The 26,338-nt window shown below is 34.6% G+C and overlaps 1 protein-coding gene across 5 annotated transcripts in view; it reads right to left on the reverse strand.

Moving 5' to 3' along the window:
• The window catches only part of FMN1 (formin 1), a 171,271-nt gene that overhangs the window by 84,160 nt on the left and 60,773 nt on the right, over positions 1 to 26,338 (reverse strand). For all 5 annotated transcript variants that reach the window (XM_064424143.1, XM_064424140.1, XM_064424142.1 and 2 more), the window contains one exon: positions 16,850 to 16,911. In XM_064424143.1, coding sequence (XP_064280213.1) covers positions 16,850 to 16,911 — 62 coding nt within the window. The remainder of the gene's footprint in view (positions 1 to 16,849; positions 16,912 to 26,338) is intronic.

The raw sequence follows: 26,338 nt of genomic DNA on the forward strand, positions 1-26,338 counted from the left end.
ATCTTTACATTTAAACTATGTTCTTAATCAAAGTGGGAAACACTCCTCTTTCCCAGTTCTAAATGGTTTTATCACAAGCTATTACATAATTGGACAATTACTAATCTTTAAAGAAATGAAAGCAGGGGGTGTTTCAACAAAATATATTTTGTAAGTGAAAATCCAGAACATCAATTTGGGCAAATTTTAAGTTGTACATTATCTTTAGCAGACTTATCAGTTTTTAATTGAATGCAATAATTAATAGGTATATTATGGAAAAAGGTACCTTTTTCAAATGTTATTCTATTTAATGACATGAGTTTATTGCTTATTTCATTTCATATATATGTCATATATACATAAATAGAGAGATAACATGTTAGGAAGTAAAAAATAGATTAAACACACTGGAGATTGAAATTCATTCAAGAGAAACATTAAATGAAGTAATATATCAATCTATTAAGTGTTATCATCAATAAAATTCACAGAGATAGACATAAATTATTCAAGTTTATTTCTGCTATTAGATTTCAATTTCATTTCTTCCAAATATGTTTTAATCTACAATTCAGGAAAATAAACATTAGAACCAAGAGAATCAAGAGGATTTCACTGGATAATTAAGTAAGTAAGGAAAAACCCCCACTTTTCATACGATATGTCAGAAAGACACAAAACATTTGGCACAGAAATAGTTCCTTTAAAAATCCAATACAATCAAATACTGCTATTCCAGGTAATTAGGTCCCTACAAGTTATTTTCTATTATGCCATGATACTATCAGGCAGCTGGCTGATATTACCATGATTCTTTGCAAGGCAATGACTCCTGAAAAAGAGTTTTTCATGGTTCTTTCAGGATCCCTCTACAAAAGGGAAGCCAACCTTTTAACAGAAACAGCTAATGAGCTGTGATTTTCCCAAATTCCTACAGGCACAGGAACTTACATTTAAAATTCCCATGCACTGCTTTTCAGAAGTGGCAACATAACACTCCCTACTTACCATTCCAACTTGAGTATTAGGGCAGAGCTACTAGTTTACAGCATTAAGTTATGTGCATCCACATCATATACGTGTAGCTCAATGTGACAAATATAATGTAATAGTTGTTGTTTTATACTGCAAAATGAAGCTTGACTAGATATGCAAACAAGACCCTCATACTTAGAAGAGTATGAACAACTTGGATTCTAATCAATTTCATAGGATAAAATCCAAAGTAAACAATCTGAACACACTGGCTATAAAATACTCCTTTACACTGGCAAGTGTAAAGGTTGGAAATCAAGTTTGAAGTCTTACAGAGAGAATCAAACAGATTTGTATAGGAAACAACCCAATTTCTGTTAGTTTTATAGATGACTCAGAACAAATATGTACAACAATACATTTACTTAGCTTTTTTCCTTTTCCTACTATTACTCTATTGGCACTCATGTTTATTATTAGTTCAATTCAACTATCACAAGATTTTCTGCCATTTGAATTGCTCCAAAGAAATTGCCTTTCTTTTTAAACTTGGCATACTGATCCATAAATGAGGTAATGAGGTAAGTTTGCCTTAAGGAATTTAACTGGGGTTTTTTTTATCTTAGTACTTTGCTCCTATTGGACATCAAAAACTCCCTCACAGAACAATTTACTTTGAATGTTACAGATTTTCCCAGCAGTAAATCTGAAGCCACCTTAAAAACACACTGTAAAAGAAGCACAGTATCTAACAAAACTATTTATTACATTTAAATGCACATAAAAGCAACTGTGTTAGTATTATAAGCCTTTCCAAATACAGATCTCTAGTTTTAATTTACAACATAAAATTGACAATTTTAAGTCAAAATTGTATTTGTGGTGAAAGAATGAAAAGCAAGAGAAAGCATACAACTTGCACGTTTTCAGAATTATTTTCCATCACTTGAAAAAAACCCTATAAACAAGAATTAAAGCTAAATTTACTAAGCATTAGTAATTACAAAAAAAAGTAATATTTTCTATTTATTTCTATTTAAACCAATTTAATTTTAATTACTTTTCATCTCATTTGGTGAGTCTTATTCACCAAAGTAAGATTACCTTATATACCTATGATAATACTTTCAACAAATGTGTCAAGAATATGAATATTAATATGTACTATATATATATATATATGCATAAATAATACATACATATTCTTAATAAAGGCCTGCTTCCTGGAAAATACTTCTTAAAATGAGATAAAATGCTCTAAAGCCATATGAAAAATCAAATGGAGAGCAAACATCATAAAAATGTAGTAGTTTAGTCACAACTATTTTAGGCAAGAGGAAATGGAACAAATATTTCAGCAGGAAACAAGATATTTGATGGAGGGAAGGTATGGAAGGAAGGCTGGAGGAACAGAAGATACTAGCAGGTAGCTGAGACTAAAGCTTAGAAAGCCCCCCTATACATGAATGGACATAATTTATTTCTGAAGAAGGGTAGAGGATTTTGAAACCTACTAAAAAAAATTCTGTAAAAATTGCTGTATAAAACGAAAGCAACACACTACAAAGAACAATGTGGCAGATGTTCATCAGCAAGCTTTAGATATATTTATTTTCATTTGAAAACTGCATTTGCCACTTTGCTAACTGGTATAGAAGCCTAGTTGCTTGCTTCCCAGCAGCACTCATTTAAGAAATCTGGATTGTATAGCTACGTTCAATACCAAATAAACTACTGCAAGGAACATACTTCTATTCCCCTGACCATTTCATTTTCTTGCAGCATTAATCTGCTTTTTCAGAGAGTACCAAATTAAGCCCTGAAGCCTTGGTCTGTTGAGGTTCTCTGGCTTTCCATTGTATCAGTAACTCTTGCCAGTCAGCCACTGACATATTACTCTCTCTCCTGTACAAACACGCATAGAATTGGTTCAGCTGCCTAAATTTCCATGACAGTAGATATATATTTTTTCCAGGTTACTTCTACAAATATCATATTCGAAGCATGAATGTTTCAATAAAGCCTTAGTACTATCTTTTCTTCATACTGCTAGCTTAAAAGAAAAAGCCCTAATGTGCTTTTTTATAAAATCAGATTTCAATCATCAATTTGAAAATACCTCTTGGGTATCTTAAGCCTAACCCACACAGCAATGTGCTACTGAAAAAAGTTGCCTTGCTTTGATACAATCTTTCTTGCATTGTCAATATTAAACAGGCAAATGATATTATGTTACTAAGCTAAAGTACACTGTTAAAATTCAGAATTCACAGTAATTTTAACAGACAAGGAAACAGTCTGAAAATACATGCTGCAATTCAAGAAAGAGGGCTGCAGTGTACATAGGCACAGAAGGGATTAATCTGTGGTATGGCAATTCTAAGGGAAAAGGATCTGCGAAGGACAGCACATCACAGACTGAGTCTGTGATTTTATCCTGTATTAGGATAAAAAGAATTGTCATATGCAAAAAAAGTAATCTTTGTGCTTCAGTACTAAAAGCTGTGTATTTTTTCAGTTTAAGAGAAATTATGTCCCTGTGTTCATGACCACTTCTATTGAAATTCGGGGCAGCTCATTTGGTCTTAATTTTCTAGGTTAAATCAACAATGCCTTTTGTCTCCACCTCACCCTTATTGGATAATGCTCCCCTTGTTTCTTTAGTTTCTTTCTGTTTCCACTACTGAAAAATACTTTCAGTGAACCCTTAAATTTCCTTTGCAAGACGTGATTCAGCTTGAGTATTGTCAAATGCCCTTTTCTATTCTGAATTCTAAAACTAGCCTTCCTGGGTAATGTGCCTCTTCTTCCTCTCTTCCACGGCTCTCTGCTTCCACCCAATACCCATTCTGAAGAGGTTGAATAAACAGGCAGTTCTGTCTATCCTTCTTGACAAAATGTCTTTCGCTTCCAAAACTGCTCTTGCTTGGAATGCAGGTTTTTTTGCACCTCTGATTCTGACTAAAGAAGGCTCTTTCCTATTTTGCTTTTCAAGCCTCACTAGTGCAGTTGTACTTACAAATCCATTTCTTTAATTTGTTGAGATTTGTCTGGCATCTGCCACTGAAACGGACAGGATCCATTTTCCTTGGGTAAAACCAATTCACCAAGCAAGTGATCCCAGCTGACTTTCAGATGCCTTGAACACAGATATTTATATTTAAGCTTAGAAGGCCTGTGTTACCCTCTGGCTAAAAATTTACTTCTGTTAATGGGTAAAATAAAAGCCATCCCTAAAAAAATAAAGACCCCTCTTTTCTAAAATACATGTAAGAAGATTATGTAAATATTCAAAAATACTAATACACTGTAACCTGGAAAACAAGAGGAGTGCTTGGATTGGTTTTCTAGTGTCTTCCTGTTTTCTCCCTTTACACCCATCCCTCTGGTGTATGTCGCCAGTGACCTCCTTTTGGCACCTGCTAAGTGACTTGACACAATATAGAGAAAAAAGACAAATTATATTTTCTGACAATGCCAACAACTCAGCCATGGTCCCATGCAAACCAGGAAATGATGAAGCATATGCTCAAGGAAGAAAAATTCCAAATATTGAATCCATGTACAATACTGTCATTAACCATTACAGTATCAGATAATAAATCATAAATTAATCACAAAAGCAAAAGACTAAATCCTCTCATTCATGTAATCAACAGGCTGTCTAAATGTCTTTGAAATGATAATGGGGATCGACATCGACAAATCATACCAATATGACAGCTTTTCTCTGTGCTCTGACATGTGAAAGAAAGATTACAGCCTCATTTCATATGGTCAATATAGTCAATTACAGTCAATTAAATGCAATCAACTGAAGTATATTTGTTGTTGTTTCACTGCTTTATATAATGTGATTTTATATGAACAAAAACTTTTAACCATGACACAGAACTGCTCTAATGTGAAAAGCTGCAGAACAATTTGTATGTATGAACACAAAGAAAGTATAAATTCAAAAAACAGTTGCTAACTGATTAGACCAGACTTATTTGCACCATAAATGTTTAAAAATCCTGAGAATTTTAACAGTAAAACATAAAAAATGCTCCCTAAAACACTGTTCAGAGCAAGCAATATGCAGAACTTTTGCTTTGATACTAGCAAGTTCATGCTCACTGTCAATGCCTAATATTTTTTCAATAGCATTTACAATGTAATTCTACTCTGAAAAGTGACTGTGTAAAAATGACACATATTTAATGAACAAAGCTGTTCTAGGTAGATCAGAGACAGACCTCTTCTTTAACTGAGAAACACACACTTTTACAAGTTTTTACTCTAATTAGAGTGGAAAAATAACATATTAGGGAGAAAGTGAGCTCAATTTTATTCCCTTCTCTGACTTTTATACAGTGATTGTTACATCTAATTAGTTACTTACGCCAAGGCATCAAAATAAAAAAAAGTGGGAACAAAGAAGAGACAAAGTATCGAGGAATATAGTTAGGAGATGTGGATATTTTCTAGAGAGGAGGATATTAAAAAAGGAAAAATAAATTTTAAAAAAAGAAAAAAAGACAAGAATTACTGAGTTGCCAATTAAAAGCTTTTTTAACATACTTTACAGCTTTTTTTTGTTAATAATATTTTGGCCATCAAAGTAGTGTGCACAGAAAAGAGAGGAAAAGCAAATTTTTCAGAGGGAGCCTCTAACTTGGTTTTGTTCATTCTAAGTAATTTAATCTTCAGTTTTTGGAAGAGTTCACACTTTTTTATTCTTCTATTGTGTTTACAAAAGAAAAGAAGCTCTTTTTTGTTGAATCTGTGTCCTTGAAAAAACATACATTTGTTTTAAATTTTAACAACAATCAGAGATTTAGCAAAGGATTTCTCCACAGGGAAAAAAAAAGTTAAACCCATGCCAGTTTACATAAAAATCTGAATTCTTCTCTAACAAATACCTCAACAAACATAACAGTTACATATGGTATCTCATCACTGTCACGGGCACACAGTTAAGAACTGTTCCTATACCTCACAACAAAAAAGTAATGACTGAAAACTCTCAAAAAACCCCAGATCTCTAAATATTAACGTAGCCAATGCATACAGAGTGCAATTCTCTTTCCAATTTTAAATAATAAATACATAGCTTTATAGAGGAAATGTAGCAAAAGTACTTGGGACAACAAACAAACAGAACCCCCGGCTATTTCCTACTCATTGTCCTTATAGATCCACTAGACTCAGTATGTACAAATAAACTGTAGAACACAGTGGGAACAGGAATTGAATCAGGCACACCATGATCCTTGGGTGTCCTAGGCAGGGCCAGCAGCTGAATCTGATGACCCTCATGGGCCCCTACAACTCAGCATATTCTATGACTCTGGGATTCTGATTCTTTCTCACTAGTGATAAGTTTCCAGTGACCTCCTAAGTATAAGGTAACTAACACACTTCCATTTTTATCACTCTCCAAAGTGTATGAACAGCCATGCAAAGCAGATCTATGGGACAAGGACACTCTAGATATTTTCTGACCAGGACTACATATTTTAAGAGACTATTCTGTACAGATACAAACTGCCCCTTTCACTATGGGCTGCAGAAAGTTCTATATTCTTTTAAGCTCCAGCATCTTCTCTTGCTGCTCTCTGTGGACTTTTCATTATCTCTTAATGTTCTGTGCTCTTTTCCATGCTCTTCACAGACTGACCTCCAGGTTGCCGTAAAGTTTGTGCTGCTCATCCTTATTACCTTGTGTCTGCTCTGTAAATGTTTCTGTCAAGTAACATTGATCTAGGTATTGCTCCCTGCACATACACACATTCTTCCCTCAGTCCTTTCATGGTTAAGAACCACCATCTAACAATTTAAGATTGGACAAATTAAATCACTTGGAGAACTTTGTTATATGACACATAGCTCACAACAGCTCATCTCCAGTTCTTTTTCTACAGCTATCCTACATACACATCACTTTATTCAGAACCCAATTAAAAAGGGTAAATAAGTTCTCCATAATTTCTAATGAAATAATCAGATAGAGCCCTTGATGTGCCCCTGAAATTTCTTGGTAACCTTTCAAGGTCCTGCAAACATTATAAATCCAAATATATGGAAAAATATCTTTAATGATGTTCATTGTATTCCACAACACACTCCACATTTAAGGACCCTATTATGTCCATTTCACCACCTGGTAAGTGATGTACTCTACTGTGGAATCTGTGTCTACAGAGAAATCTCACTGGAATCTAAATTCTTCTTGCTTTACATCAAACAGAAAATTGTTAATGCCTTGGATTCACTAACTTCTTACAACAGGCACGTTTGCTAAACAATGCCATTTCTTGAGACAAATGATAAAAAAATTCTACAAAACTAGATGAAATAATACTTATACAGCCAACTGTTAACAACATATGCTTAAAGGGGTAAATTTCACATTATTAATAAATAAATATCAACAATAGATAATTTAACATTTTATGTAGATTCTAAATGTTCAGTAACTAACCTATAAAATTCCCACCAATGCTAAAGTTTCTCATTTGAATGAGTGTTTTTAAAAACAACATACCCATGAAAGTATTCAACTGACAAAAAGCACTTTAAGCCTGCATCTATTTCAGGCAGCAGTGAATTTCCAGACAATGGAATACCACACCCACTAAAATTTGTCAAAAAGTAGCAGCTACCTGTCATGCCATTCAGAAGCTAACAATCCTTATAGCAAGTGACTACGTGTTGATTCTTCCTAAATGTAAGATAGCTTATGCTAGGAAAAAGAAATTCTACATAATATGTAAAAAATGGGTACTTATAGCTAAATTGAGACCAACCTATAAGTTTCTAGGAAAACTTAATTTTGTGGAGAATTTAATTGTGAAATCTCTAAATATTGTTAAACTCTGCTAAACATTTATATTCTGCAGAATGGAAGGAGGTGACTCAGCATGCAGCACGCCAATAAATGTAAATCATATATTGCATGCAACTTCTCTGAGATGAAGCCAATCAAAGTATGAAACCATTCCATAAGCTAAAAATTAATTTCAAACTTTTGTTGAACTAGGACCATGACCAGTTAACATGCAAAATTCAAACATACCTTTCCTATCACAAACTTTGTAGTTACTATCTTATTCTGCTTCTCATTTGCAGCTGCTACTATAGTCTTAGGACAGCCTCAGTTACTATGTGTGTATAGATACAAAAATACTAATACCTATTCTCGGTGGTTCTCCGTGTTCAGAAGATATATGCAACAAGGAAAAAATATCCTGAACATTGCTAATAAAACACTTTAAAATACAATATGTAGAAATATAGACTGATAATTAAAATCCCATATGAATTATTTGTTTTGATGATAATTTACTTGAGATAAGTTACAGTATTTCTCAGATTCCAGGGAAATTAAAAGACGATGTGGCAGATTTTACATCTGGCATGCAAAATGTGAAAACAATGCAAAAAAATGGCTGAAAACAAGTTGAAGATGAAGTTTCAGTGACAAAAACTACAGAGGCAGTATGGATCCAATAAGAAAACTGATTGTAGCAAGTTGTCTCTGATCTTGGGAGAATGTTTTTGGACACCTAACAGCTTTTTTATTACTGTGGCTGATTAAAATGAAAAGCCCTACTACTAAAATGTTCTTTTTGATGAGGTTTTTTGCCATGAACTATAGACCTTGCAGTCCAGTGGGATACAAATCCTTTGATCCTGTGCAGTCACATAAATTCAAAGTCGTAAACCAACATTGAATTTGATTTTATTAGTGTGGCTGATGTTGCCAGAATTGTAATGCAACCTTGTTTTTCTTCGCTTTTCTTCCTTTTCTTTCAGGAAGGGTATGGAAAGGAGAGTTTACTGTCAACACTGTTTCACCATATAAAGAACTAATTTCTTGGGCAACCAGGCTACAAGATCAGCCATTACAACAAAGCTTCGTAACTATAAAGGAAAGCAAAAATATATATTGCTAAGTTGCAACAAATTATTTGAATTCAGTAAAAGCTGAAGCAAAAAAGCATTATTAGCAAAGCGCACAGAAAACAGCAACCAAAGATAGTTACATATCTATAGAAAGAAAATTAGAAGCAATGAATACTTCTCAACAGGAATTATTTAGCCAAATAGTTCCATGAGAACAAAAAAAAGTAACTCTACAATTTTACATACTAACAATTTTCATTCTTCATAATGAACACAACTGTTGTCTAAAAGTTAAAGCTTTGAATATTTTTAGAGATGATTAGCCTCTCCACCAAAATAGTGTTCTCATGTGCAATCAAAACAACAAAAAGAGATTCTACATGGATAAAGAGAAGTATAACATCAATTATGGAAATTACTCTGTATTTGTGTAAAAGACACACCTACTTTAAACTAACATATACTGCACACTAATTTTGCATCACCACGCTACTCTAGACATTCCCATTATAGAATTTGAAGAAAATATTGCAGATGAAAAAGTCTCAGAAATAACAGCCTTGGTCAATTACTCAAAAGGGAGCAATCAGAACAATCTTAATTTTATCCCTTCCCATCAATGCTTCCATGTTGTGCAGCTATGCAGAAACTTTCTCTTCAACAGAACTAGTTGAACTTCATTCAGTGAACATGGTGGGAGATATTCCTGACAAAAGTTAAAAACTCAATATTGAAAAAGCAGCAAGCTTTTAAGACTTCTGCACCGCATGTACTAAAGTTGAAAGATATGTAAGACCAAAGTGTGGACCCTCAGAAAGAGAACAACACCAGTATCGTAAAGGCATGATGATGATCTGTAAAAACAGATTCTACACTTCCTCAAACTGCAAAATTCCTGCACAGTGAGTCACGGATCATTTTAGGCAGTTTTCCTTAAGCAGTCACCAATGACACACCTTCTTTTACAAAAAACTATCTTGAGATTGCGGGACTCGACGTACAGATGCAAAGTAAGTCAAAAGGGAGCTATGACTGAACATTCATGCGAATGTAAGCATCCCAATAAATCTGTTAAACCTTAGGTGTATGAATAATGAGATTACATGCCTATCCAATACATACTGCAAAGTCCAGTTTATACTTAAGCATCCTATACTTATGACAGCACAAAAAACTGTAATGAAATTACTTATATTCAGATCAAATCTTGACTAATAAAGCAAGGGAGGGTATTGCTTACTGACCAACAAAAATAAAATCAAATACTGAATGGACTGTATTTATTCCAGGATACATATGCTGGAGAATATTGCACACATATAAGTAAAATATATATTGTGATAGATAGATTAGATAGATTGTAAAGACCCAAGTCTTGACAATCTATCTCCTACTGTTTTCTGTCCTGATTTCCAGGCTACCTCTTTTGCCCTTCATCTTGCCAGTGGAGTGCCTCTAGCACAGTGTATGTTATAAGGACTGCCAGTCCTAGTAGCTCTACTCACTATTTTTCACCTGAAATTGTACCTTTCACATCTCTATACATATGTCCAGCTCTTGTTGTCTGCTTTGCTTTCCAGTGGGTTTTCTTTCATTGCCTAACCATCAGTAAGGGGGTCAGGAGACAGACTTTCATTTTGAAAGCATCCTCTGAAGAGTGATCCCCACCTAATCCAGAGTAACTTGTGTCAATCATTAATCAGTGGAACTTAGTTTTGACCCAGTGTTATTTTATAACAACTTTGGTGGCTTTGTGGAAATGGCAATTGAAAGTTTGTTCAACACCAGAAGATGCAATCAGTGATCACTAGATTTGCAAAGTCAAAAGCTGCTAAAATCAGGTCTTTACTGAAGATGAGAAAAAATAGTTTTATTTTAAAAATTTTTACCTCCAATTTCAGACAGATTTTCCCATATCAATAAAATGCTCATCCTTGACAAATTTGTTCCTGTTAAAATCAGGAATATCAGAGCCAGAATTTTTCAACAACAGAATATTGCACATTTAATTCAGAAAAAAATGCCTTACATCTACTAGATGTAAAGAAATATCTGGTGTAGTAAATTCCAAAGTGCAGATAATTTTGGCAAGAAAGTGTGGGGTACATGTTTTCAAAATTAAAATGGTAACTTTAATACTACTTAATTTTTAATGGCTTTTATAATTGCATGATGACACTTCAATTAATTTCTCTTGTATAAAATTGTTTCCTATGTTACAGAGATCTTCAATATCTGTGAAAATAAAATGTCCTCTTGTTCAAAGTGTGTGCTCTAATTTATTCTCCTGAGTACATAACATGTTTATTCAAGGCAAGGTGATGGGATAAATTAACTTTCATAAACCATGAAAAATGCTGCAGGTTATAAGGAACATAAGAGTTTTGTTTTAGCCCTAACTAAGCAGAATTTTTTGTAATGTGTCTAAATTTGAGCAGGAACTCAGTTGTTCTGAAGTTCGAATGCAATAAATTGTCCTGCTCTATGCACATTTTAACTATATACTACCATGCCCATGGACTGAAATAGAGTTAAAGACATTTTCACTGTTTTCAATCTAGGGAATATAGTCTGTGGTAACTTCTTAAATAAACAGGAGAATCCTTGGATCAACATGTGGAATTAGCAGCATTCTGCAGCTGACATGAAGTTTAAACAATCCAAGTCTCACAGCGAAATTGCATTGAAAATAACAGAATGGCAACATGGCAAGTGGCCATATTGGAAAAAACCCCACAACACAATGAAAGAAGAATCTTCCAGGATATTCAAACTATCTGATAAGAAAATATTAATTATGTAAACATATTGTTAAAGGGAATTAAGCATAAAAAGCATACATTGCATCAAAAATATGACAAATGGAGGAGAAGAATGGGATTTTTTTTTTTTTATTCTAAGTATCAGAGCACAGCAGGGATGACTGAAGTGTCATCAAGAATTTTATCATAGAGTATGATTTGAATATAGAAACTGTAATGTGCAAATTTTTAAAATATTAACTAAAGGGGAATATCTTCATACAACATGAAGAATCCTTCCAAGCTTCATTTCTGAATGAAGATGAAATTGTCAAGTGTTTCCAAAGAGATTAAGACCTGTTTGCTGTAGAAAGTTATTGTTTTATTGCTCCTGTCTTTTGCCCCCTTGTCTGCCACTTTACCTTCTCTAGCAATGGCTATGCACATTTTTCACTACAGGAAGATTTTTTTCCTGCTGGGATTTTACTATTTTAGGAAATGCAAACTTTAAAGATAATGTTGCTGCCATTGTCTGGCAGCCTTAGGAGTTCTGAAATCAGTATTTTAATACAATGTCATAGGAGTTCAGTCTCTTTTTCCCCCTAACTTTTATGCTTTTTTCAGTCTTTCAATTTTTTCCTTTCTTGCATCACAGAGAGGCTCTGCAGTGAACAGGGAGAATTCCTCCAAGAGGACGAAGTAACCAAGAAGAAGATTCATAAAGGCACACAGTACACACACAGTGGTGCAACCATACATTTAGCAGTTGAAAGACTGAAACATTTCAAGTTAGGCAAGATTAGTATCAATAATTAACCACAAGCTGGGAGACCTTCATCAGTTCACCACATGGAAATGCTGAAAAGCCTGAAGAGCTCATTAGGAAAGACTGACTAATAAACCCTTTGTGACCTTGGCTGCTCCTTAGAGCTGCAGCTCCACCAGAGAGAGAAGCATACTTGATACAGATTTTCTTCTGTATGTGCATGCTGGAATACAAAAATAAAACAGAGAACACTCAAAGTAGCCACCCACCTTATGGATGCATTTCATCTCGTAAAAGTTAAAATAAAAGTCACATTCTGAAGCAAAACCTTATTACTAAAATTCAGCATATAAATTAAAAAGTTTTGGATTTTATAAGTACTGTGGCATATTAAAGCTTTCAACACTATTCATCATTGGACCCCATATCCTAACAGCAGATTTCAAAACATAGTGACTTTTGGCAAATCATGATATCCCTATCGCATGCAAGAATTCACATATGCACAAACAAAACTTGGGAAAAAAATTCTTTTTCTCCAGAAAGGAATAATAAAAATCCTTAAGAGCACCCAGATCAGATTTATTTCAATTTAATCTGCTCAAAAGTATTCCAGTTTGTTGTAAAAGTCCACCTATAGAAAAAGAAGATTTAGGCAAATTACAATAGCATAAAATGTTTTCATGTTAAAACATCCAATTTGTGATGTACGCTCTGAAGCTGAAATGAAATTTTACTTTTACATCAAAGTAAAAGACATTTTAAATTGCCAAAATAAAATTGAGATCTCCCACTTCTATAAAGAGGGATTTTGATAAGTATTCTGGCAGACAAGAGCTTTCAACACTATTCACCATTGCCTCTCATAGCTGAATTAAAAATTCCCAAATGTTGCAGAGAGAAGCAGCACCTTTTGTTACACTCATGTCATAATTAAAGAGCAATGGAAGCATTCATAAATGGAAGCATACTGACCAAAAGGAAAAACAAATGGGAAGGTGAAAAGACAAAGAGACAAGAAAGAACATAGGAAGCATTAGACATGAAAAAACAGATCTGTAAAAGCATGAAATGGTCATAATAGAGCAAGAGTTTTATTACTTAATAAAACCTTAAATGTTTTTATGCCTTTGTGGACTCACTACAAAATAAAGATAAATTATTTTTAAATTATCAGATAATTTTGACTCGTGCTAGGACTTTTCCTTTCACATTCCTTTTTCTTCCACATTTTTCAATGTTTTCTGGGGCACTTTGAGGCACTGGTCTTTAACCTCAATTTATGATATGAAATAGTTTTCAAAGTTAAGGAAGTTCTTCTGTGAAAAGGAAATTACTTTCTACCCACTTCTACATTTCAGCTCTTGGAACCTTCACAAAAAAAGCAAAAATGCAAACATTACCAGGGAGGCCACAAAGGTCACTATGAACACCTCATGATGCATTCTTCCCTAAATGAGGCCAGCTTGCTCTTTTCGTAATGTCACGGGCAGCTTTATACCAACTGCGTTGCCATTCACTACTTCTTAAGTTTCAGTAATATGTTCGTAACTGTGATAGATACAGGTATTTCTTTCTAAAATTTGCCATGAGATATTTTAAAAGATGTAAAAACAGGATTTTATTACATGATATTTATTGAATAATTTATAAGCTAGCTCTAGTTAATTTTTTATCAAATACCTATTAATATTTCTTACACTGTATTATATGAGATGCATTATGTAATACTGTTCTGTAATAGAAAATACCTGAAGATACTAATATTCTCAGTTTGGAAATATATAAAAGATCTAGTGAGCTGGTGGAAGCCTAACAACCTGTATTGGAGAAAAACACCCATGTACAGGGTTACAGGACAGCTAAGGACTTTCCTTCCATCTTCAACAAGCAGTCTTAAACTCCCACGTAACTAAAGATGAAGGGATATTTGGTAGGTTTGTTCTAAAGGGAACACAAAGACATTAGGGAAAAACTTGAATTTTTACTCATTTTATCAATTTAACTTACAGGGAAAAAAAACACAGAGCACCCTTGTGCAGCTATGTGTTGGATTAAATATTAAGCACTGCAGACAGAATATTGCCTTCAAGTAAATTCCTTTCTTTCAGAAGTCAGGAGTCCATTTGCATTATTTTGATTTATGTTGTTGTCATCTACTTAGTTGGTTATAGATACTCAAAATTTGGTTCCGCTGGACAAACACTATGAAGGTGTTCAAAGTTACGACCTATCGATTGAGCAACCTCAATTTTAGTTTCATAATGTGCAAGATAATTTCTGACCTAAAACTAAAATGGACACACAAACAGCGGGCAGGATGTCACCACACTCAGTTTAGAAGGAAGTATGAAACCTTCAATTTTAGTTTCATAATGTGCAAGATAATTTCTGACCTAAAACTGAAATGGACACACAAACAACGGGCAGGATGTCACCACACTCAGTTTAGAAGGAAGTATGAAACCTGCACATGTTTTTGGGAACTTTTTCTGAAAGACTCAGCTGACATCTAGCGGCAAGAGCAGGGAAAGCAAAGCACTTAACAATACAGAACAGAAATCATTCCATGTTTTTAAATGATATTATTCAGTATTTTGTAAACATTAAGCGAAAAATTCAATAAATCCTTTGAATGCAGCAACAGCATTACACTTTTTAGACATTACTTTCATGTGGATGATTCAGTTGTATTATATACATTAATTAACCCTTCAAGAGTTATGTGTTATGCAGATTGTTATGCATAAGAGATGGTGCAGATTCATAAGTAATTGAATTGGTTGTAATCTCAGTAAGTATACACATAAAAAAAACTGATTTCAAGTGACTTCAAGTTTTGGTGATAATATAAATATGACAAAATAAAATACAGTATAGTCATATGCTCTCCCTACCCAGTGATTTTTTGTACACCTTTCAAGACTGCTACATTCACTGCAACTTCAGTCTCATAGATTCAGCACCAATCCCCAGAAACTAGTGGTATGGGTAATGCCCTGGCTGCACTCTGGGTATTCTGTATAAAGTTTGTAGGAAATTAACACAGTGATAACAAATATTGAGACTTAAAAACTGAAATTCCTGTTCACTACTCAAGGAAAAAATAAAAAACTACAAAAATAAACAGAACAAAAGTACAGGGCACTTTCTAATGCTAAAGAATAAACGTATCACTCACAAGTCACTATATACAGGTTTCAAGGGACAGAATCTAGATAATGTTGCTTACTTTCAACCTCAGAGGACAATTCAATAATATTTTGAGAACTTTCCTGTACATATACCTTCCATAACGTCTTAACATTTTTCTAGGCCTTTTAGGAATAACAAAGATTAAGGGTCTCACTCCTAACCTTTTGCAGAGAAAGTATGATAATCAAACCTTCTTCATAAACACCACATAGGCGATCCAGATCTGTTTGCAAAAGAGCTGCTTGAAAGAAATTCCTGTCTGTAGGTTTCTTCAGAGCATAGCACAAAATCATATTTAACCCAAGAATTTCCCATAGTTGGGATATCTACCGTCATATTTTTCTGTTATACCATTAAAGAATAAAATGCAACAAAGTATTACATTAAACCATGGCACCATTTTACTCCCTCATTAGATGTTCCCACTGAAATTTTATAATGTAAATTTCAATACATTGCACTATACAATGTGATCTGCCTAATGACACAGATAATGTATCAATGTACGGGATTATCAGAATTCCCATATTAGTAAAACTGTTTATTTTCCATTCTATTTGCTTTAATGATGACAAAGGAAAAACTGAATGTAATTGATGACCTGTACACTAACGATTTAGCATATGAACTTGTATTAGAACACAGTGCAGCTATACTTAAGAATATATTATAACTGGTGAGAAAAGGAAGATGCTGTTAATTTTAACTAGGGGTGACCATCAAATTCAGTTATACTGCCATTTAAGTTCTGCTTTTATGATAAAAACACTTTCTTGTAATATTTCACTTTACTTACCACAGCCAAGGGAAAGTGAGTTCTAATACTAAACTATGTTATTTCTGATTTTGATAACTAGTTGTTCAAGCTTACAGTTTAAAAGAGGAGACATCAATACAGAGTGCTCAATACTAAACTTCAGAAAGCCTCACACATGCTTATTTTCCTGTTAAAATTACAGAAAACTGCTTCTACAGAAGTATGTTTCACTGAGAAAGAGTAAGTAGTTAAACACCAGTGCCAACGCCAAAGTACTGCACTGCTTTGTTAGCAGGAAGAATTTAACAGAACAAGAAGAAGAAGAACTACAAAGAGGAAACAAATAAAACTGCGTTCAGACATCATTTATGAGTGCAGGTATAGATTTTAACCAAATTAATTTTAGCTGAGCTGGCAGTCAACTGAAAACAACTTCTAGAAAGAAAGAATTAAATTCTTAACATTTACTAGAAAGTGTATGTTTGCATCAACTAAATCTGTAAAATGCACTAGACAGGGAAATAAGTAATTACAAAACTATACCTTTAATGTTTCAATTTCTTCTTTGTGTTCCCTCTTTAAATGCAGAATGGCAGCTTGGTACTCTGTAGAAATAAAAAAAGTACATTCCCTTAGAGTCAGAAAACAATATGCCATCTTCAACATAGAATATTTCATACAACACCACTGGGTCCAGAACGCAGGTGTAGGCTCTCTAACAAATGACCTTTTGCAGTGGTAATGGAAAAGAAAATCTGAACACAGTTATTAGCATTTTTTTCTAAGACTACATGACCAGATTTTCCATGGTGTTTCTGAGAGAAGAGGATAAAGTAGAGGTCTTCCATGCTGAGAAGGGAAAATGGGGGAAAAGATATGACAGACTGAAATAACAAAAGGAAACTATAGTTTTGCTTAATTTTGCAAACAAACGTAGAACTGATAGGATATTATGACATGAACATGCATGCATACACACACTTTCACCTGAATTCTAAAACAACATGCATCAAGTACAGTAATTTAAATGGACAAACATACAATCACTATACACAGTCAAATGGGATAAAATAGCAATCACAAATACAAATAAAGAAGGTACCAAACAGCGAGATACAAAGAATTCTTTCTCTTAATTCTATCCTATGAAGAATAATTTCAGAGTTTAAGTACAGAATACTGTGAATGAGATACAGGATAGCTCTGCCATTTCGCAAGAATATAACAAAATCCAAAGGCTGAAAGCATGAAACAGAAAGTCAGAGAAATTTAAATTGAGTGAAAAAATGAGGCGGTCAGGCATTGATCATGCAGGTTTAGTTATGGCACAGATTTTCCAAACACACCTCTAGGACCACTAATGCCATGGTTCCCCTTAATCTGTACCATGACTGCATTTGGCCAGAGGAAAAACAGAAACCCCTTCAAAACACTGGTCTAAGGCTTCAAGAGATCTTAAGAGAGTCCTTTGTAAGACACTGGCACAGAAGCTACAGCCCTCCTAAACAGCGACGAGTTTGTTGTTAGATGACCAAAGTCCCACTTCCATCTGCTTTCAAATAAAAATTTATCCGTGTTTTTCCAATTTTCTGGCTTGGCTTCTGCCTCCTCAACTAAATCCTAAGTTAAACCAAGTTTGAAAATAGGCCAAAGAATTTAAATTTTATTGTCAATGGTCTCTAAGACTAAGGAGTCTGCATGATCCATTCAACAGAAGAACTAACAAAATAGTATTAAAGTATCAAAGCATGGACCAAAGTACCAGATAAATAAAATATTCCAGTACTTAGGTGCTCTTTATTTTTTTTTCCTTTTTCTCTTCAGAGCACATGAAGGAAAGAGGAAAGAAAAGGTAACTTGATCATCACCCTGAATTCTACATGACATGGAAGCTATTAATGTAAAGCTTCCATGTAATGTAGACATGGATTTTTTCCAAACACAGGTGAAGTTATAACCAAGCAGCTGAATTGATAGATAAAATCAAAAGGAAAAGGGATCAATATTTTATTTTGCACAGCATAAAGTAAAAACCTTGGTTATTCCAGCTATCTATCTCAACTTCTAGCCCTCTAACAGGTCTCTACTTAGAGCTTTTGGGCATAAGAAAATTGCCTGACAGCTCTGCTGGAATCACAACTGGTTAGGTCTAAAAACTTTTACATTTTCTGCTGTTAATTCCTTTGACTAGTTGATATTCCCTCTGGATACAGGCTCTGCATATCCATTCACCTAAACAGGATATAAAACAGTTGCCTCAGGTCCCCAGAAAAAGTTGTGACCCTTCTGGCACCTCAGCCGCCTTAAGCACTCAGTTTGCAGGGCATGAACCTTATGAATGTCCTAACTTGAAGGTTAGCTCTTTAAGGTCACATGATAACTGAAGCAAATAACAGGCTTTGAAAATGCTCCTAACAATCAGTTCTTAGTTTAGCTAACAGAAGGATACAGATCTATCTCAACAAAAGATCTACTTTCTATGTGGGATTGCCCAATGATTAAAATTCTTTGAGATTTGGGTGAGAGAGTCATAATTCACCTATGATGACACAGACCTGCACTAGCACCAGAAGCAGATTTTTCACCATGTCTACCCATTCCCAAGCCTCTGTCACTTATTTTTTTATCTTGGCACAAATGTTCATGCAATTAGAGAATGATGGAAAAACCTCTGTGAATGAAATCTAACACAGCACAAGAATGTAAAATTTTTTTTAACAATTAAGTATCTGTCATTGTTGGCACATGTTTTTCATTGCTTCTAGCTGAAAGCTCTGAAACAAGCTCTAGAGATTGTTTTGTTTAGGCTTTGTTCTAAAGCAGAAGTAAGACAGAGAGCAGCAATTCTTTTACTATTTACTTATTCTTTAAAATTATGCTTAGAAAGTACTAAGCTATGAGAATTAATAATAAAAACTAATTTCTTAAAACAAGGCTACTGCCAAAAAGCAAGTGCATCATAAACCGATATAGTGTAACAGATTTAATAGATTGTCTACTATGATATAAACTGACATTCAACAGCATAAGCTTCTAATTTTATTATTTTTAACTAGAAGAAACTAACTATTGGATAGAAGCTAACACCCAGCAAAGTACTTTAATTCTCAAGCAAATGTTTATTTTTCTGTACAAGATATTATAATGAAAATCACATCACAGTAATATGGTCTTGCATAATATAAAGTAACTCATGACCATTCCTTTTCTGTTTTGTGAGGTCACCTTAATTTAGTACAATTGTACACAGATAGTTAACATTTAAGAAAACAGCCTGTATACAGAGATGGCAATCAGACGCATTAAAATGCTGAAGAATTTGACTAGCAAAAATAATTTCATTCATGCAATTTCAAAAATCAGTTCCTTAATATACTGGCAACAGAATAATGAAATTTAATTATTCAGCGGTGTTGGGATGCTGCTTAGAGTGGTAAAAATCAAAACAGCAAAGAAACAATAACGACATTTTAACAGAAGGAACTATACAAGGAACAAAATATAAGTCAGGCTTTATAAACTAATAAATTCTTAAATTTCATTTAACTAAATAAAATTTCATGTAGACTATACATAAAATCCAGAAATACCAACCTATCACTGAGTGATTTGTCTGCGTTAAAAATTAACAGTGCCAGAGTTGAAGAAATCTGATATGGCTCTGTAGCCAGCCTAATTCTCACATAACCACTGTAACTTGTTAGCTAAGACACATGAACACCTGAGGGCAGCTCTCAGCGCCAGCCCAGACACAAAGCTGCAGCTGAACTGCAGCACCTCCCACTTCCTTGTGCTGCCCTACCTTAGGGACCTTCCAGACTGAAGAAAAGCTTCTAATCATCAACCACAGAATGGCTGAGGCTGGAGGGGACCTCTGGAGGCTGTCTGGTCTGCACCCCCACCTCTCCCAGAGCTGGTTGTCCAGGACCATGTCCAAATGGCTTTCAAATTCTTCCAGGAATCTTCACCCTCCTCACCCTCTCTGGGCAACTTGTGCTAGTTTCTCAGTCACCTTCACAGTGAGAAATCATTTCCTGATGTTTAGCCAGACCTTTCTGTGTTTCAGTGTGTGCTCACACTGATCCTGATACCATGCACCACCTGGCTCTCTCATTTTTACACCCTACATTATAGGTCCAAGCTGATCCTTGCGTCACAAGGTGACTCTTTACCTAGTTTGTGCAATGTCAGGGGGGTTGCATTTTCATAAAATCAAAGAATCATTAAGGTTGGGAAAGACCTCCAACATCAAGACCAACCTTTGAGCAAGTATCTCCATGACCATTAAACCATATCAAGAAGTGCCACATCTACTTATTATTTTAATACTTCCAGGGATGGTGACTGTTTCAGTGCTTAACTACTCTTTCCTAATACCCAAAGTGAACCTCCCTTGATGCAACTTGAGGCCATTTCACCTTATGCCATCACTAGCAGACCGGGAGAAGAAACCAACCCCTGGCCATTCCCTTCTTGCAGGTAATGGGCAATAAGGTCTCCCCTGAGCCTTCTTTTCCCCAGACTAAACAACCCCACCTCCACTGGCTGCTTCTGGTAGGACTTATATTCCAGATCCTTCACCAGCTTTGCTGCCCTGGACACACTCAAACACATCAATGTCAATTTGCTGAAGCTTTAAATTCTTTTATTATGACACGTAACAGAAGGTTGATTGTACAAATGTCCTGTTGTACTTGCCTGGTCTCCAATCTGCCTGCAAGAAGACAGTGGCTGTGGGGCATAAATTTAGCTTCCCCTTAAGCAGATATTTACTGTTAAGGACTTTTGAGACAAATCGGATAAAAATGAGATTGCAAGTGCTAAGTACACCTATCCTAAAAACTTACCACATGCAAATTGGGATTTTGTTACTGAGAAAATAATTTAAAAAGTCACTCCTTTACAAAGGGTATTCAAGCAAAAAAGTAAACAATCACATTGCACAGATTCCACTCCAAACATCTCGGAGTCTCAGTTTTTATTTACTACTACTAATTTACTACTTTTTCCTTTGTTTTGAGAGTATGCCATCCCAATAAAAATACAATAGATCATGTAAGCTGTTGCCCATTTGCACATATACTTTACTTTTGCAACCTGATGCTACTTGCAATCAATAACCTCCTGAAGCTAAAGCAAACTTTCATAAAACTGATATTTTTTTCTAAGATAGTAAGGTGAAGCAGAAAGACATTAACAAGTCTTAAACAAATATTTGTTACATTTGCTGATAGCTAGCAACATAATATCATGTAATTGTAAAATGTTTCACTAAAACATTTTTGAAAGTAATCTGAAAGTTGGTAAAGTACACAGGAAGCTGTATAGAGACCTCAGTGATGACTAAAGATATACAGTGACATGAAAATGCAAAGTTTGCTTTTTCTGTGTTGTTGTTGGAAACATAAATCAATTATTCATTGTAAAAAAAAAAACCAAACTACTTACTGTGAAACTTAAATTTCCATTTACTCACATCTTTTGCCATAGCCAGCAGATAACATTTTGATGAGAGAGTGCTAAATTTGCATTCAGGTTTTCCCTACTTCTACTAACTTTGTATAAGCTGCAAATTCTCAAGTCTTACTTTTCCAGTTCAATGCTATTGTTTCATTCTAGGTATGAACTTGCTATCTCATTAGTTTTTAACATAAACTTTTATTTTAATACAGTTTTTTGTCTTACTATTTCCTAATGAATAGCTTGCTCAATGGTTTTTGATAGTAACATACATATTTCACATTTCCTTGTTCAACTGTATGTTCTTATAAGGGTCTTGGGAAAAAATAAAAGACAATTTTTGAAGTGATGAATTACATAATTGTCATGATCCTGTTCCGCCATCCGTTGATAGAATCAATATTAGAAAGTATCATAACTTCCAGTCATGCTATATTTGGTTCTGCCTACATGCAACTGCAGGAAGAAGTGACTCTAATTAGTATTTTATCTGATTTTAAACAGATTACTTTAGCATTGAACATTGCAAAGACAGAACCAGTGTAAACAGGATAACCTTCCTTCCCTAACTGTCATGTTTGCTATCAGTCTGCTCCATGATTTTAAAGTATGTTGTTAATATGGATCATATAAAGATAACATTGACTAAAACGATACCACTCCATCAGGAAAATACATTATTTCTTTTATCATTAGGTACTACAACATTTGAAATACCACAGTTAAAGCCTGGAATTAACATCTACCCAAGTAATGGGCGGCAAGAAGGAAATAAAATTGTGTTTTAACTAACTACCAAGTGCAAGGAGGAAGTAACTCTGTGTCCTGTAGTTTCATCAAACATAGTATGTGAACACATAAAAGAATTTTTGTTGAAGCACGATAAAAAAACTAAAGCAACAACCCGAAACAGTTCAAACTGGTTGAATAAGGAAGATGGACATGATGTGAACAAAGAGCTTAAAGTGCTGTACAGCATCAGACATGGAATTTGTTATAGAATCACAAACATCTACTGTGTGAAACAACAGAGTATCGTGCATTGTGAAACAGCGGACAAATGCCTATACCCTTTCAGACATCAACATCTGCTAGAGTGAAAACTGTACAAATACAGAGAACATTAGGAGTATATAGGTGTGACACCAGAAGTTTTATCCATGTTCTCTTGAACAGCAATTTTTAAATTAAAAAGTACTCAGAACCCAGAAAGCTGACAGATACCAAAACTTACATATAGGGAAAAAATAATGCAATAAGAAATGCTGCTTATCCTAAGTTATACAAAAAGCACAATCTTTTCAATAGTTATTGTACTTCATGAGTTTTAAATTTAAACACAAAATAACTTGAAACAAAGGAAGATATATTCAATATATTTGGCTAATTTTTAAAGCAGTACATTTTCTAAAATTTTGGCCCTGAAAGCTAATCTTGTAAAAAAAAATGTGTAACACAAGACTGCTTGAATCTTAACAATCATAAAACCCAAGTATCTAAACCAGCAGAATATTCCAGTATTCATAGGCTTTTGGTATCTGAATATGAACAAGTCCATCAATATTTATTGCCCCAACTACTCAGCTTTATTATTTTTCCTGACCTTTTAGGATAAACATGGTCTCCAGGCAACATACCCGTAATTTCTGTGAGCCCATTTGGGTCTACAGTTTCTACAAGGAAATCTGAGTTACAATATTGAAGTGCTAATGATATTGAGTGGACAGTTTCAGCTGATTTCTTTATAACACACTGAATTCCCAAATAAGTACACCTCTAATCCTTTTAGCTACAAATTCAGATGATCTTCAAAATGTGAACTATGTATCTGTACGATCAGTATTGTTAACTGTGTTCAAGAAGTTATATAGGAAGAGATGAATGGTAGGATTTTCTTTTTCTGTTCCACAAACAAGTCTAAGATGTTGTTGACTTATCTGTTTCATTAGGATGAAGGGAAAAACATGAGATTTTTATGGGACAGGCAAATACAATTTGCCCATTTACCTGGTTTCCCAGCAGGCAGGAAATAACACAAGTGGCCTGTAAGTACCTAAGTGTTTCTACAAAACTCTGTACCGCCATCAGAATCCTGTGAGGAAGAGCCCTTGTTCCTCTTTCCCCTCTTGCTTCCCGGTGAAGCAGGATGGAGTTGCAAATTGGAGATATCAGAAATTAAAACAGGTTGAGATATGAACAGTTTACTGGAAACAGCAATGAGATAAGAAAATGAACAGTAATGGCAACAATATTAATAACAGAAGTATACAAGACAGAGGTTGATTCACATGCAAAAATGCTCACCCCAGACCCTGAGACAATGAACAATGGAGCATGGCTACCCCTCTCCTGCCATGCTTTTTTGACCAGAAGCTGGAGTCCCTTTCCCCCCACTCCTAACAATGATGTCAGGTGGTATCAAATAACATTAGGGTCCTGGGTGAAACTACTACAGGAGGGAAATAGAAAATGCCAATGATGTCAGGTGGTATCAAATAACATTAAGGTCCTGGGTGAAACTACTACATGAAGGAAATAGAAAATGCTTGCAATTGAGTTGTGAGGGAGAAAGGTGTCTCAGACCAGGCTAAGTCCATGTTCCTAAGTTCCTAAGTTAATGGCAGTCTATACAGACAATATAACTTCCCTAACCTAAGATCACTAATGGCATGTGCAGGGAAATTCTAACAAGTTCCAATACAAGTTGCTTTAATTAATGCAAAATCATCTTAACACTGTCTTATTTCCTATGAAGTATCCATGTAGCTGTGACAAACATGATTGGACTGTCATTATGAAACTTCAAAGGGAACAGAAGGGGTTCAAAGTACTTTGGATTTATTTCTTCTAATATGACGTCTACTCACATCATCATCTAAATGGTGTTTTGTCGTAGAATTAAGAAGTAGTTCTTCACTGACATAATGTAAGAAGAGTTTATCCTGGTCATAAGGTTTGTTTTTAAATCTTATAAGATAATCACACTGAATCCTCACCAATGTCTAGTATTCCTAACTCAACCACAAAAAAAAAAAATTATCAAGAAAAAAACCCAAACAAAACCAAATCTTAATCCTTACAAAGTTTTAAGTCAGCAGATTTCTATTTTGTAATTCTATGAAAAGCACGACAACAGGAAATTACCCAATGAATAAACATATGCAGAAAAATATAAATGCTTTGAAACATGCATTATTCAGTATTGCCAGTTACTTCAGCAAACAACTGCAAAAGTGATAAGGCCAGTTGAATGAGATTGAGCTATCTAGTCTAGTGGGAAGTGTCCCTGGCCCTAACAGGGGAGCTGGAACTAGATGATCTTTACAGGCCCTTCCAATCCAAACTATTCTATGATTCTACAACTTGATAATTCAAAAGAGCTGCTTAAAAGGAGCTTCAGAGTCATGAGCATTTGTTCAAAATGTCTTAAGCTTGACTTAACTGAAGTACCACGAGATAGCATTATGAAAACAATTCCTGATGTCTTATAGAACTTCTGTAATCTTACCAAATTTTTAGTTCTTAACAGTGGTAGATATAGCAGACTCAGCCTTTACCACTTCTATTCCCCATCAAGGAAAGATAAGTACTACCTTTATGGTAACAAAAGAGACCAAAAACTAGACAGAGACAGACAACATTACAGTGTTCCACCCACCTGGTGGTCCCTCCTTGTAAAGCTTTAGGTGAGCTAGAGACAAAAGCATAAGTAAGATTGTATTTAAGCTTCACTCAGAGAACTTGTATTTTACACCCATTAGCTTCATATTCTAGCAGGGAGTCTTGCACACCCCCTGCTTTTCATTAATTACTAAAATATATAACTGAGCTGTATTTGTAAGCCAATTATAAACTCCCCCTTATGCTATTTTGTCTTGCAAAAAAATATTAACTGCTTGTGAACTGCTGAATTTCTGAAATGCTGCTAAACAGTAGCTCAGCCTATCAAATAAAACCAAAATCAAATAGCAAGTACTTAAATAGATTTCTACCATGTAAAAATATCTCATGGATGCTCCTTGGTTAACCATGGGCCACATGCAGTAACACTATGAAAACAAAGGCATCTCTGTACACCACACTACCAAAAAGTGGCCACACAAACCCAATACACTTAGAAATATTTCTGTAAAGCTCTCAGCTTTATATATACACAGAACACCATATGCTGATTTTATTCATTCCTCAAGACTTACAATTGGAAATAACAATCATGCTCTCTCATTATTGTATTTTCATGTTGTGTGGTAAGAGAGGGAGACCAAAGCAGATCAGAAAGCTTAGACTTTTCTGAGAGATTAACTCCATATAATCTGATTAGAAGACAGAAGTTTGGGGTGGGAACACTTTGAAGAATTCCTCATTTTGTTTTTCATTTCCAAAACATGCTTTTAAAAAAGAAAGTTTTAGACTGTGCAATAGCAGTGACTGATATTGCTGACATATGTGACAGACAAAATATGCCACCAGGTGGCAGAAATGAAACATAAAATCAAAAAATATTCCTCATGATTAGTAAAGTATGAGGCATGCTTCACTGTTTTGCAAAGAAAATACATACTAAAGCACGTG

The sequence above is a fragment of the Passer domesticus genome, chromosome 6 (assembly GCF_036417665.1).
Source record: "Passer domesticus isolate bPasDom1 chromosome 6, bPasDom1.hap1, whole genome shotgun sequence".
NCBI classification, from domain to species: Eukaryota; Metazoa; Chordata; class Aves; order Passeriformes; family Passeridae; genus Passer; species Passer domesticus.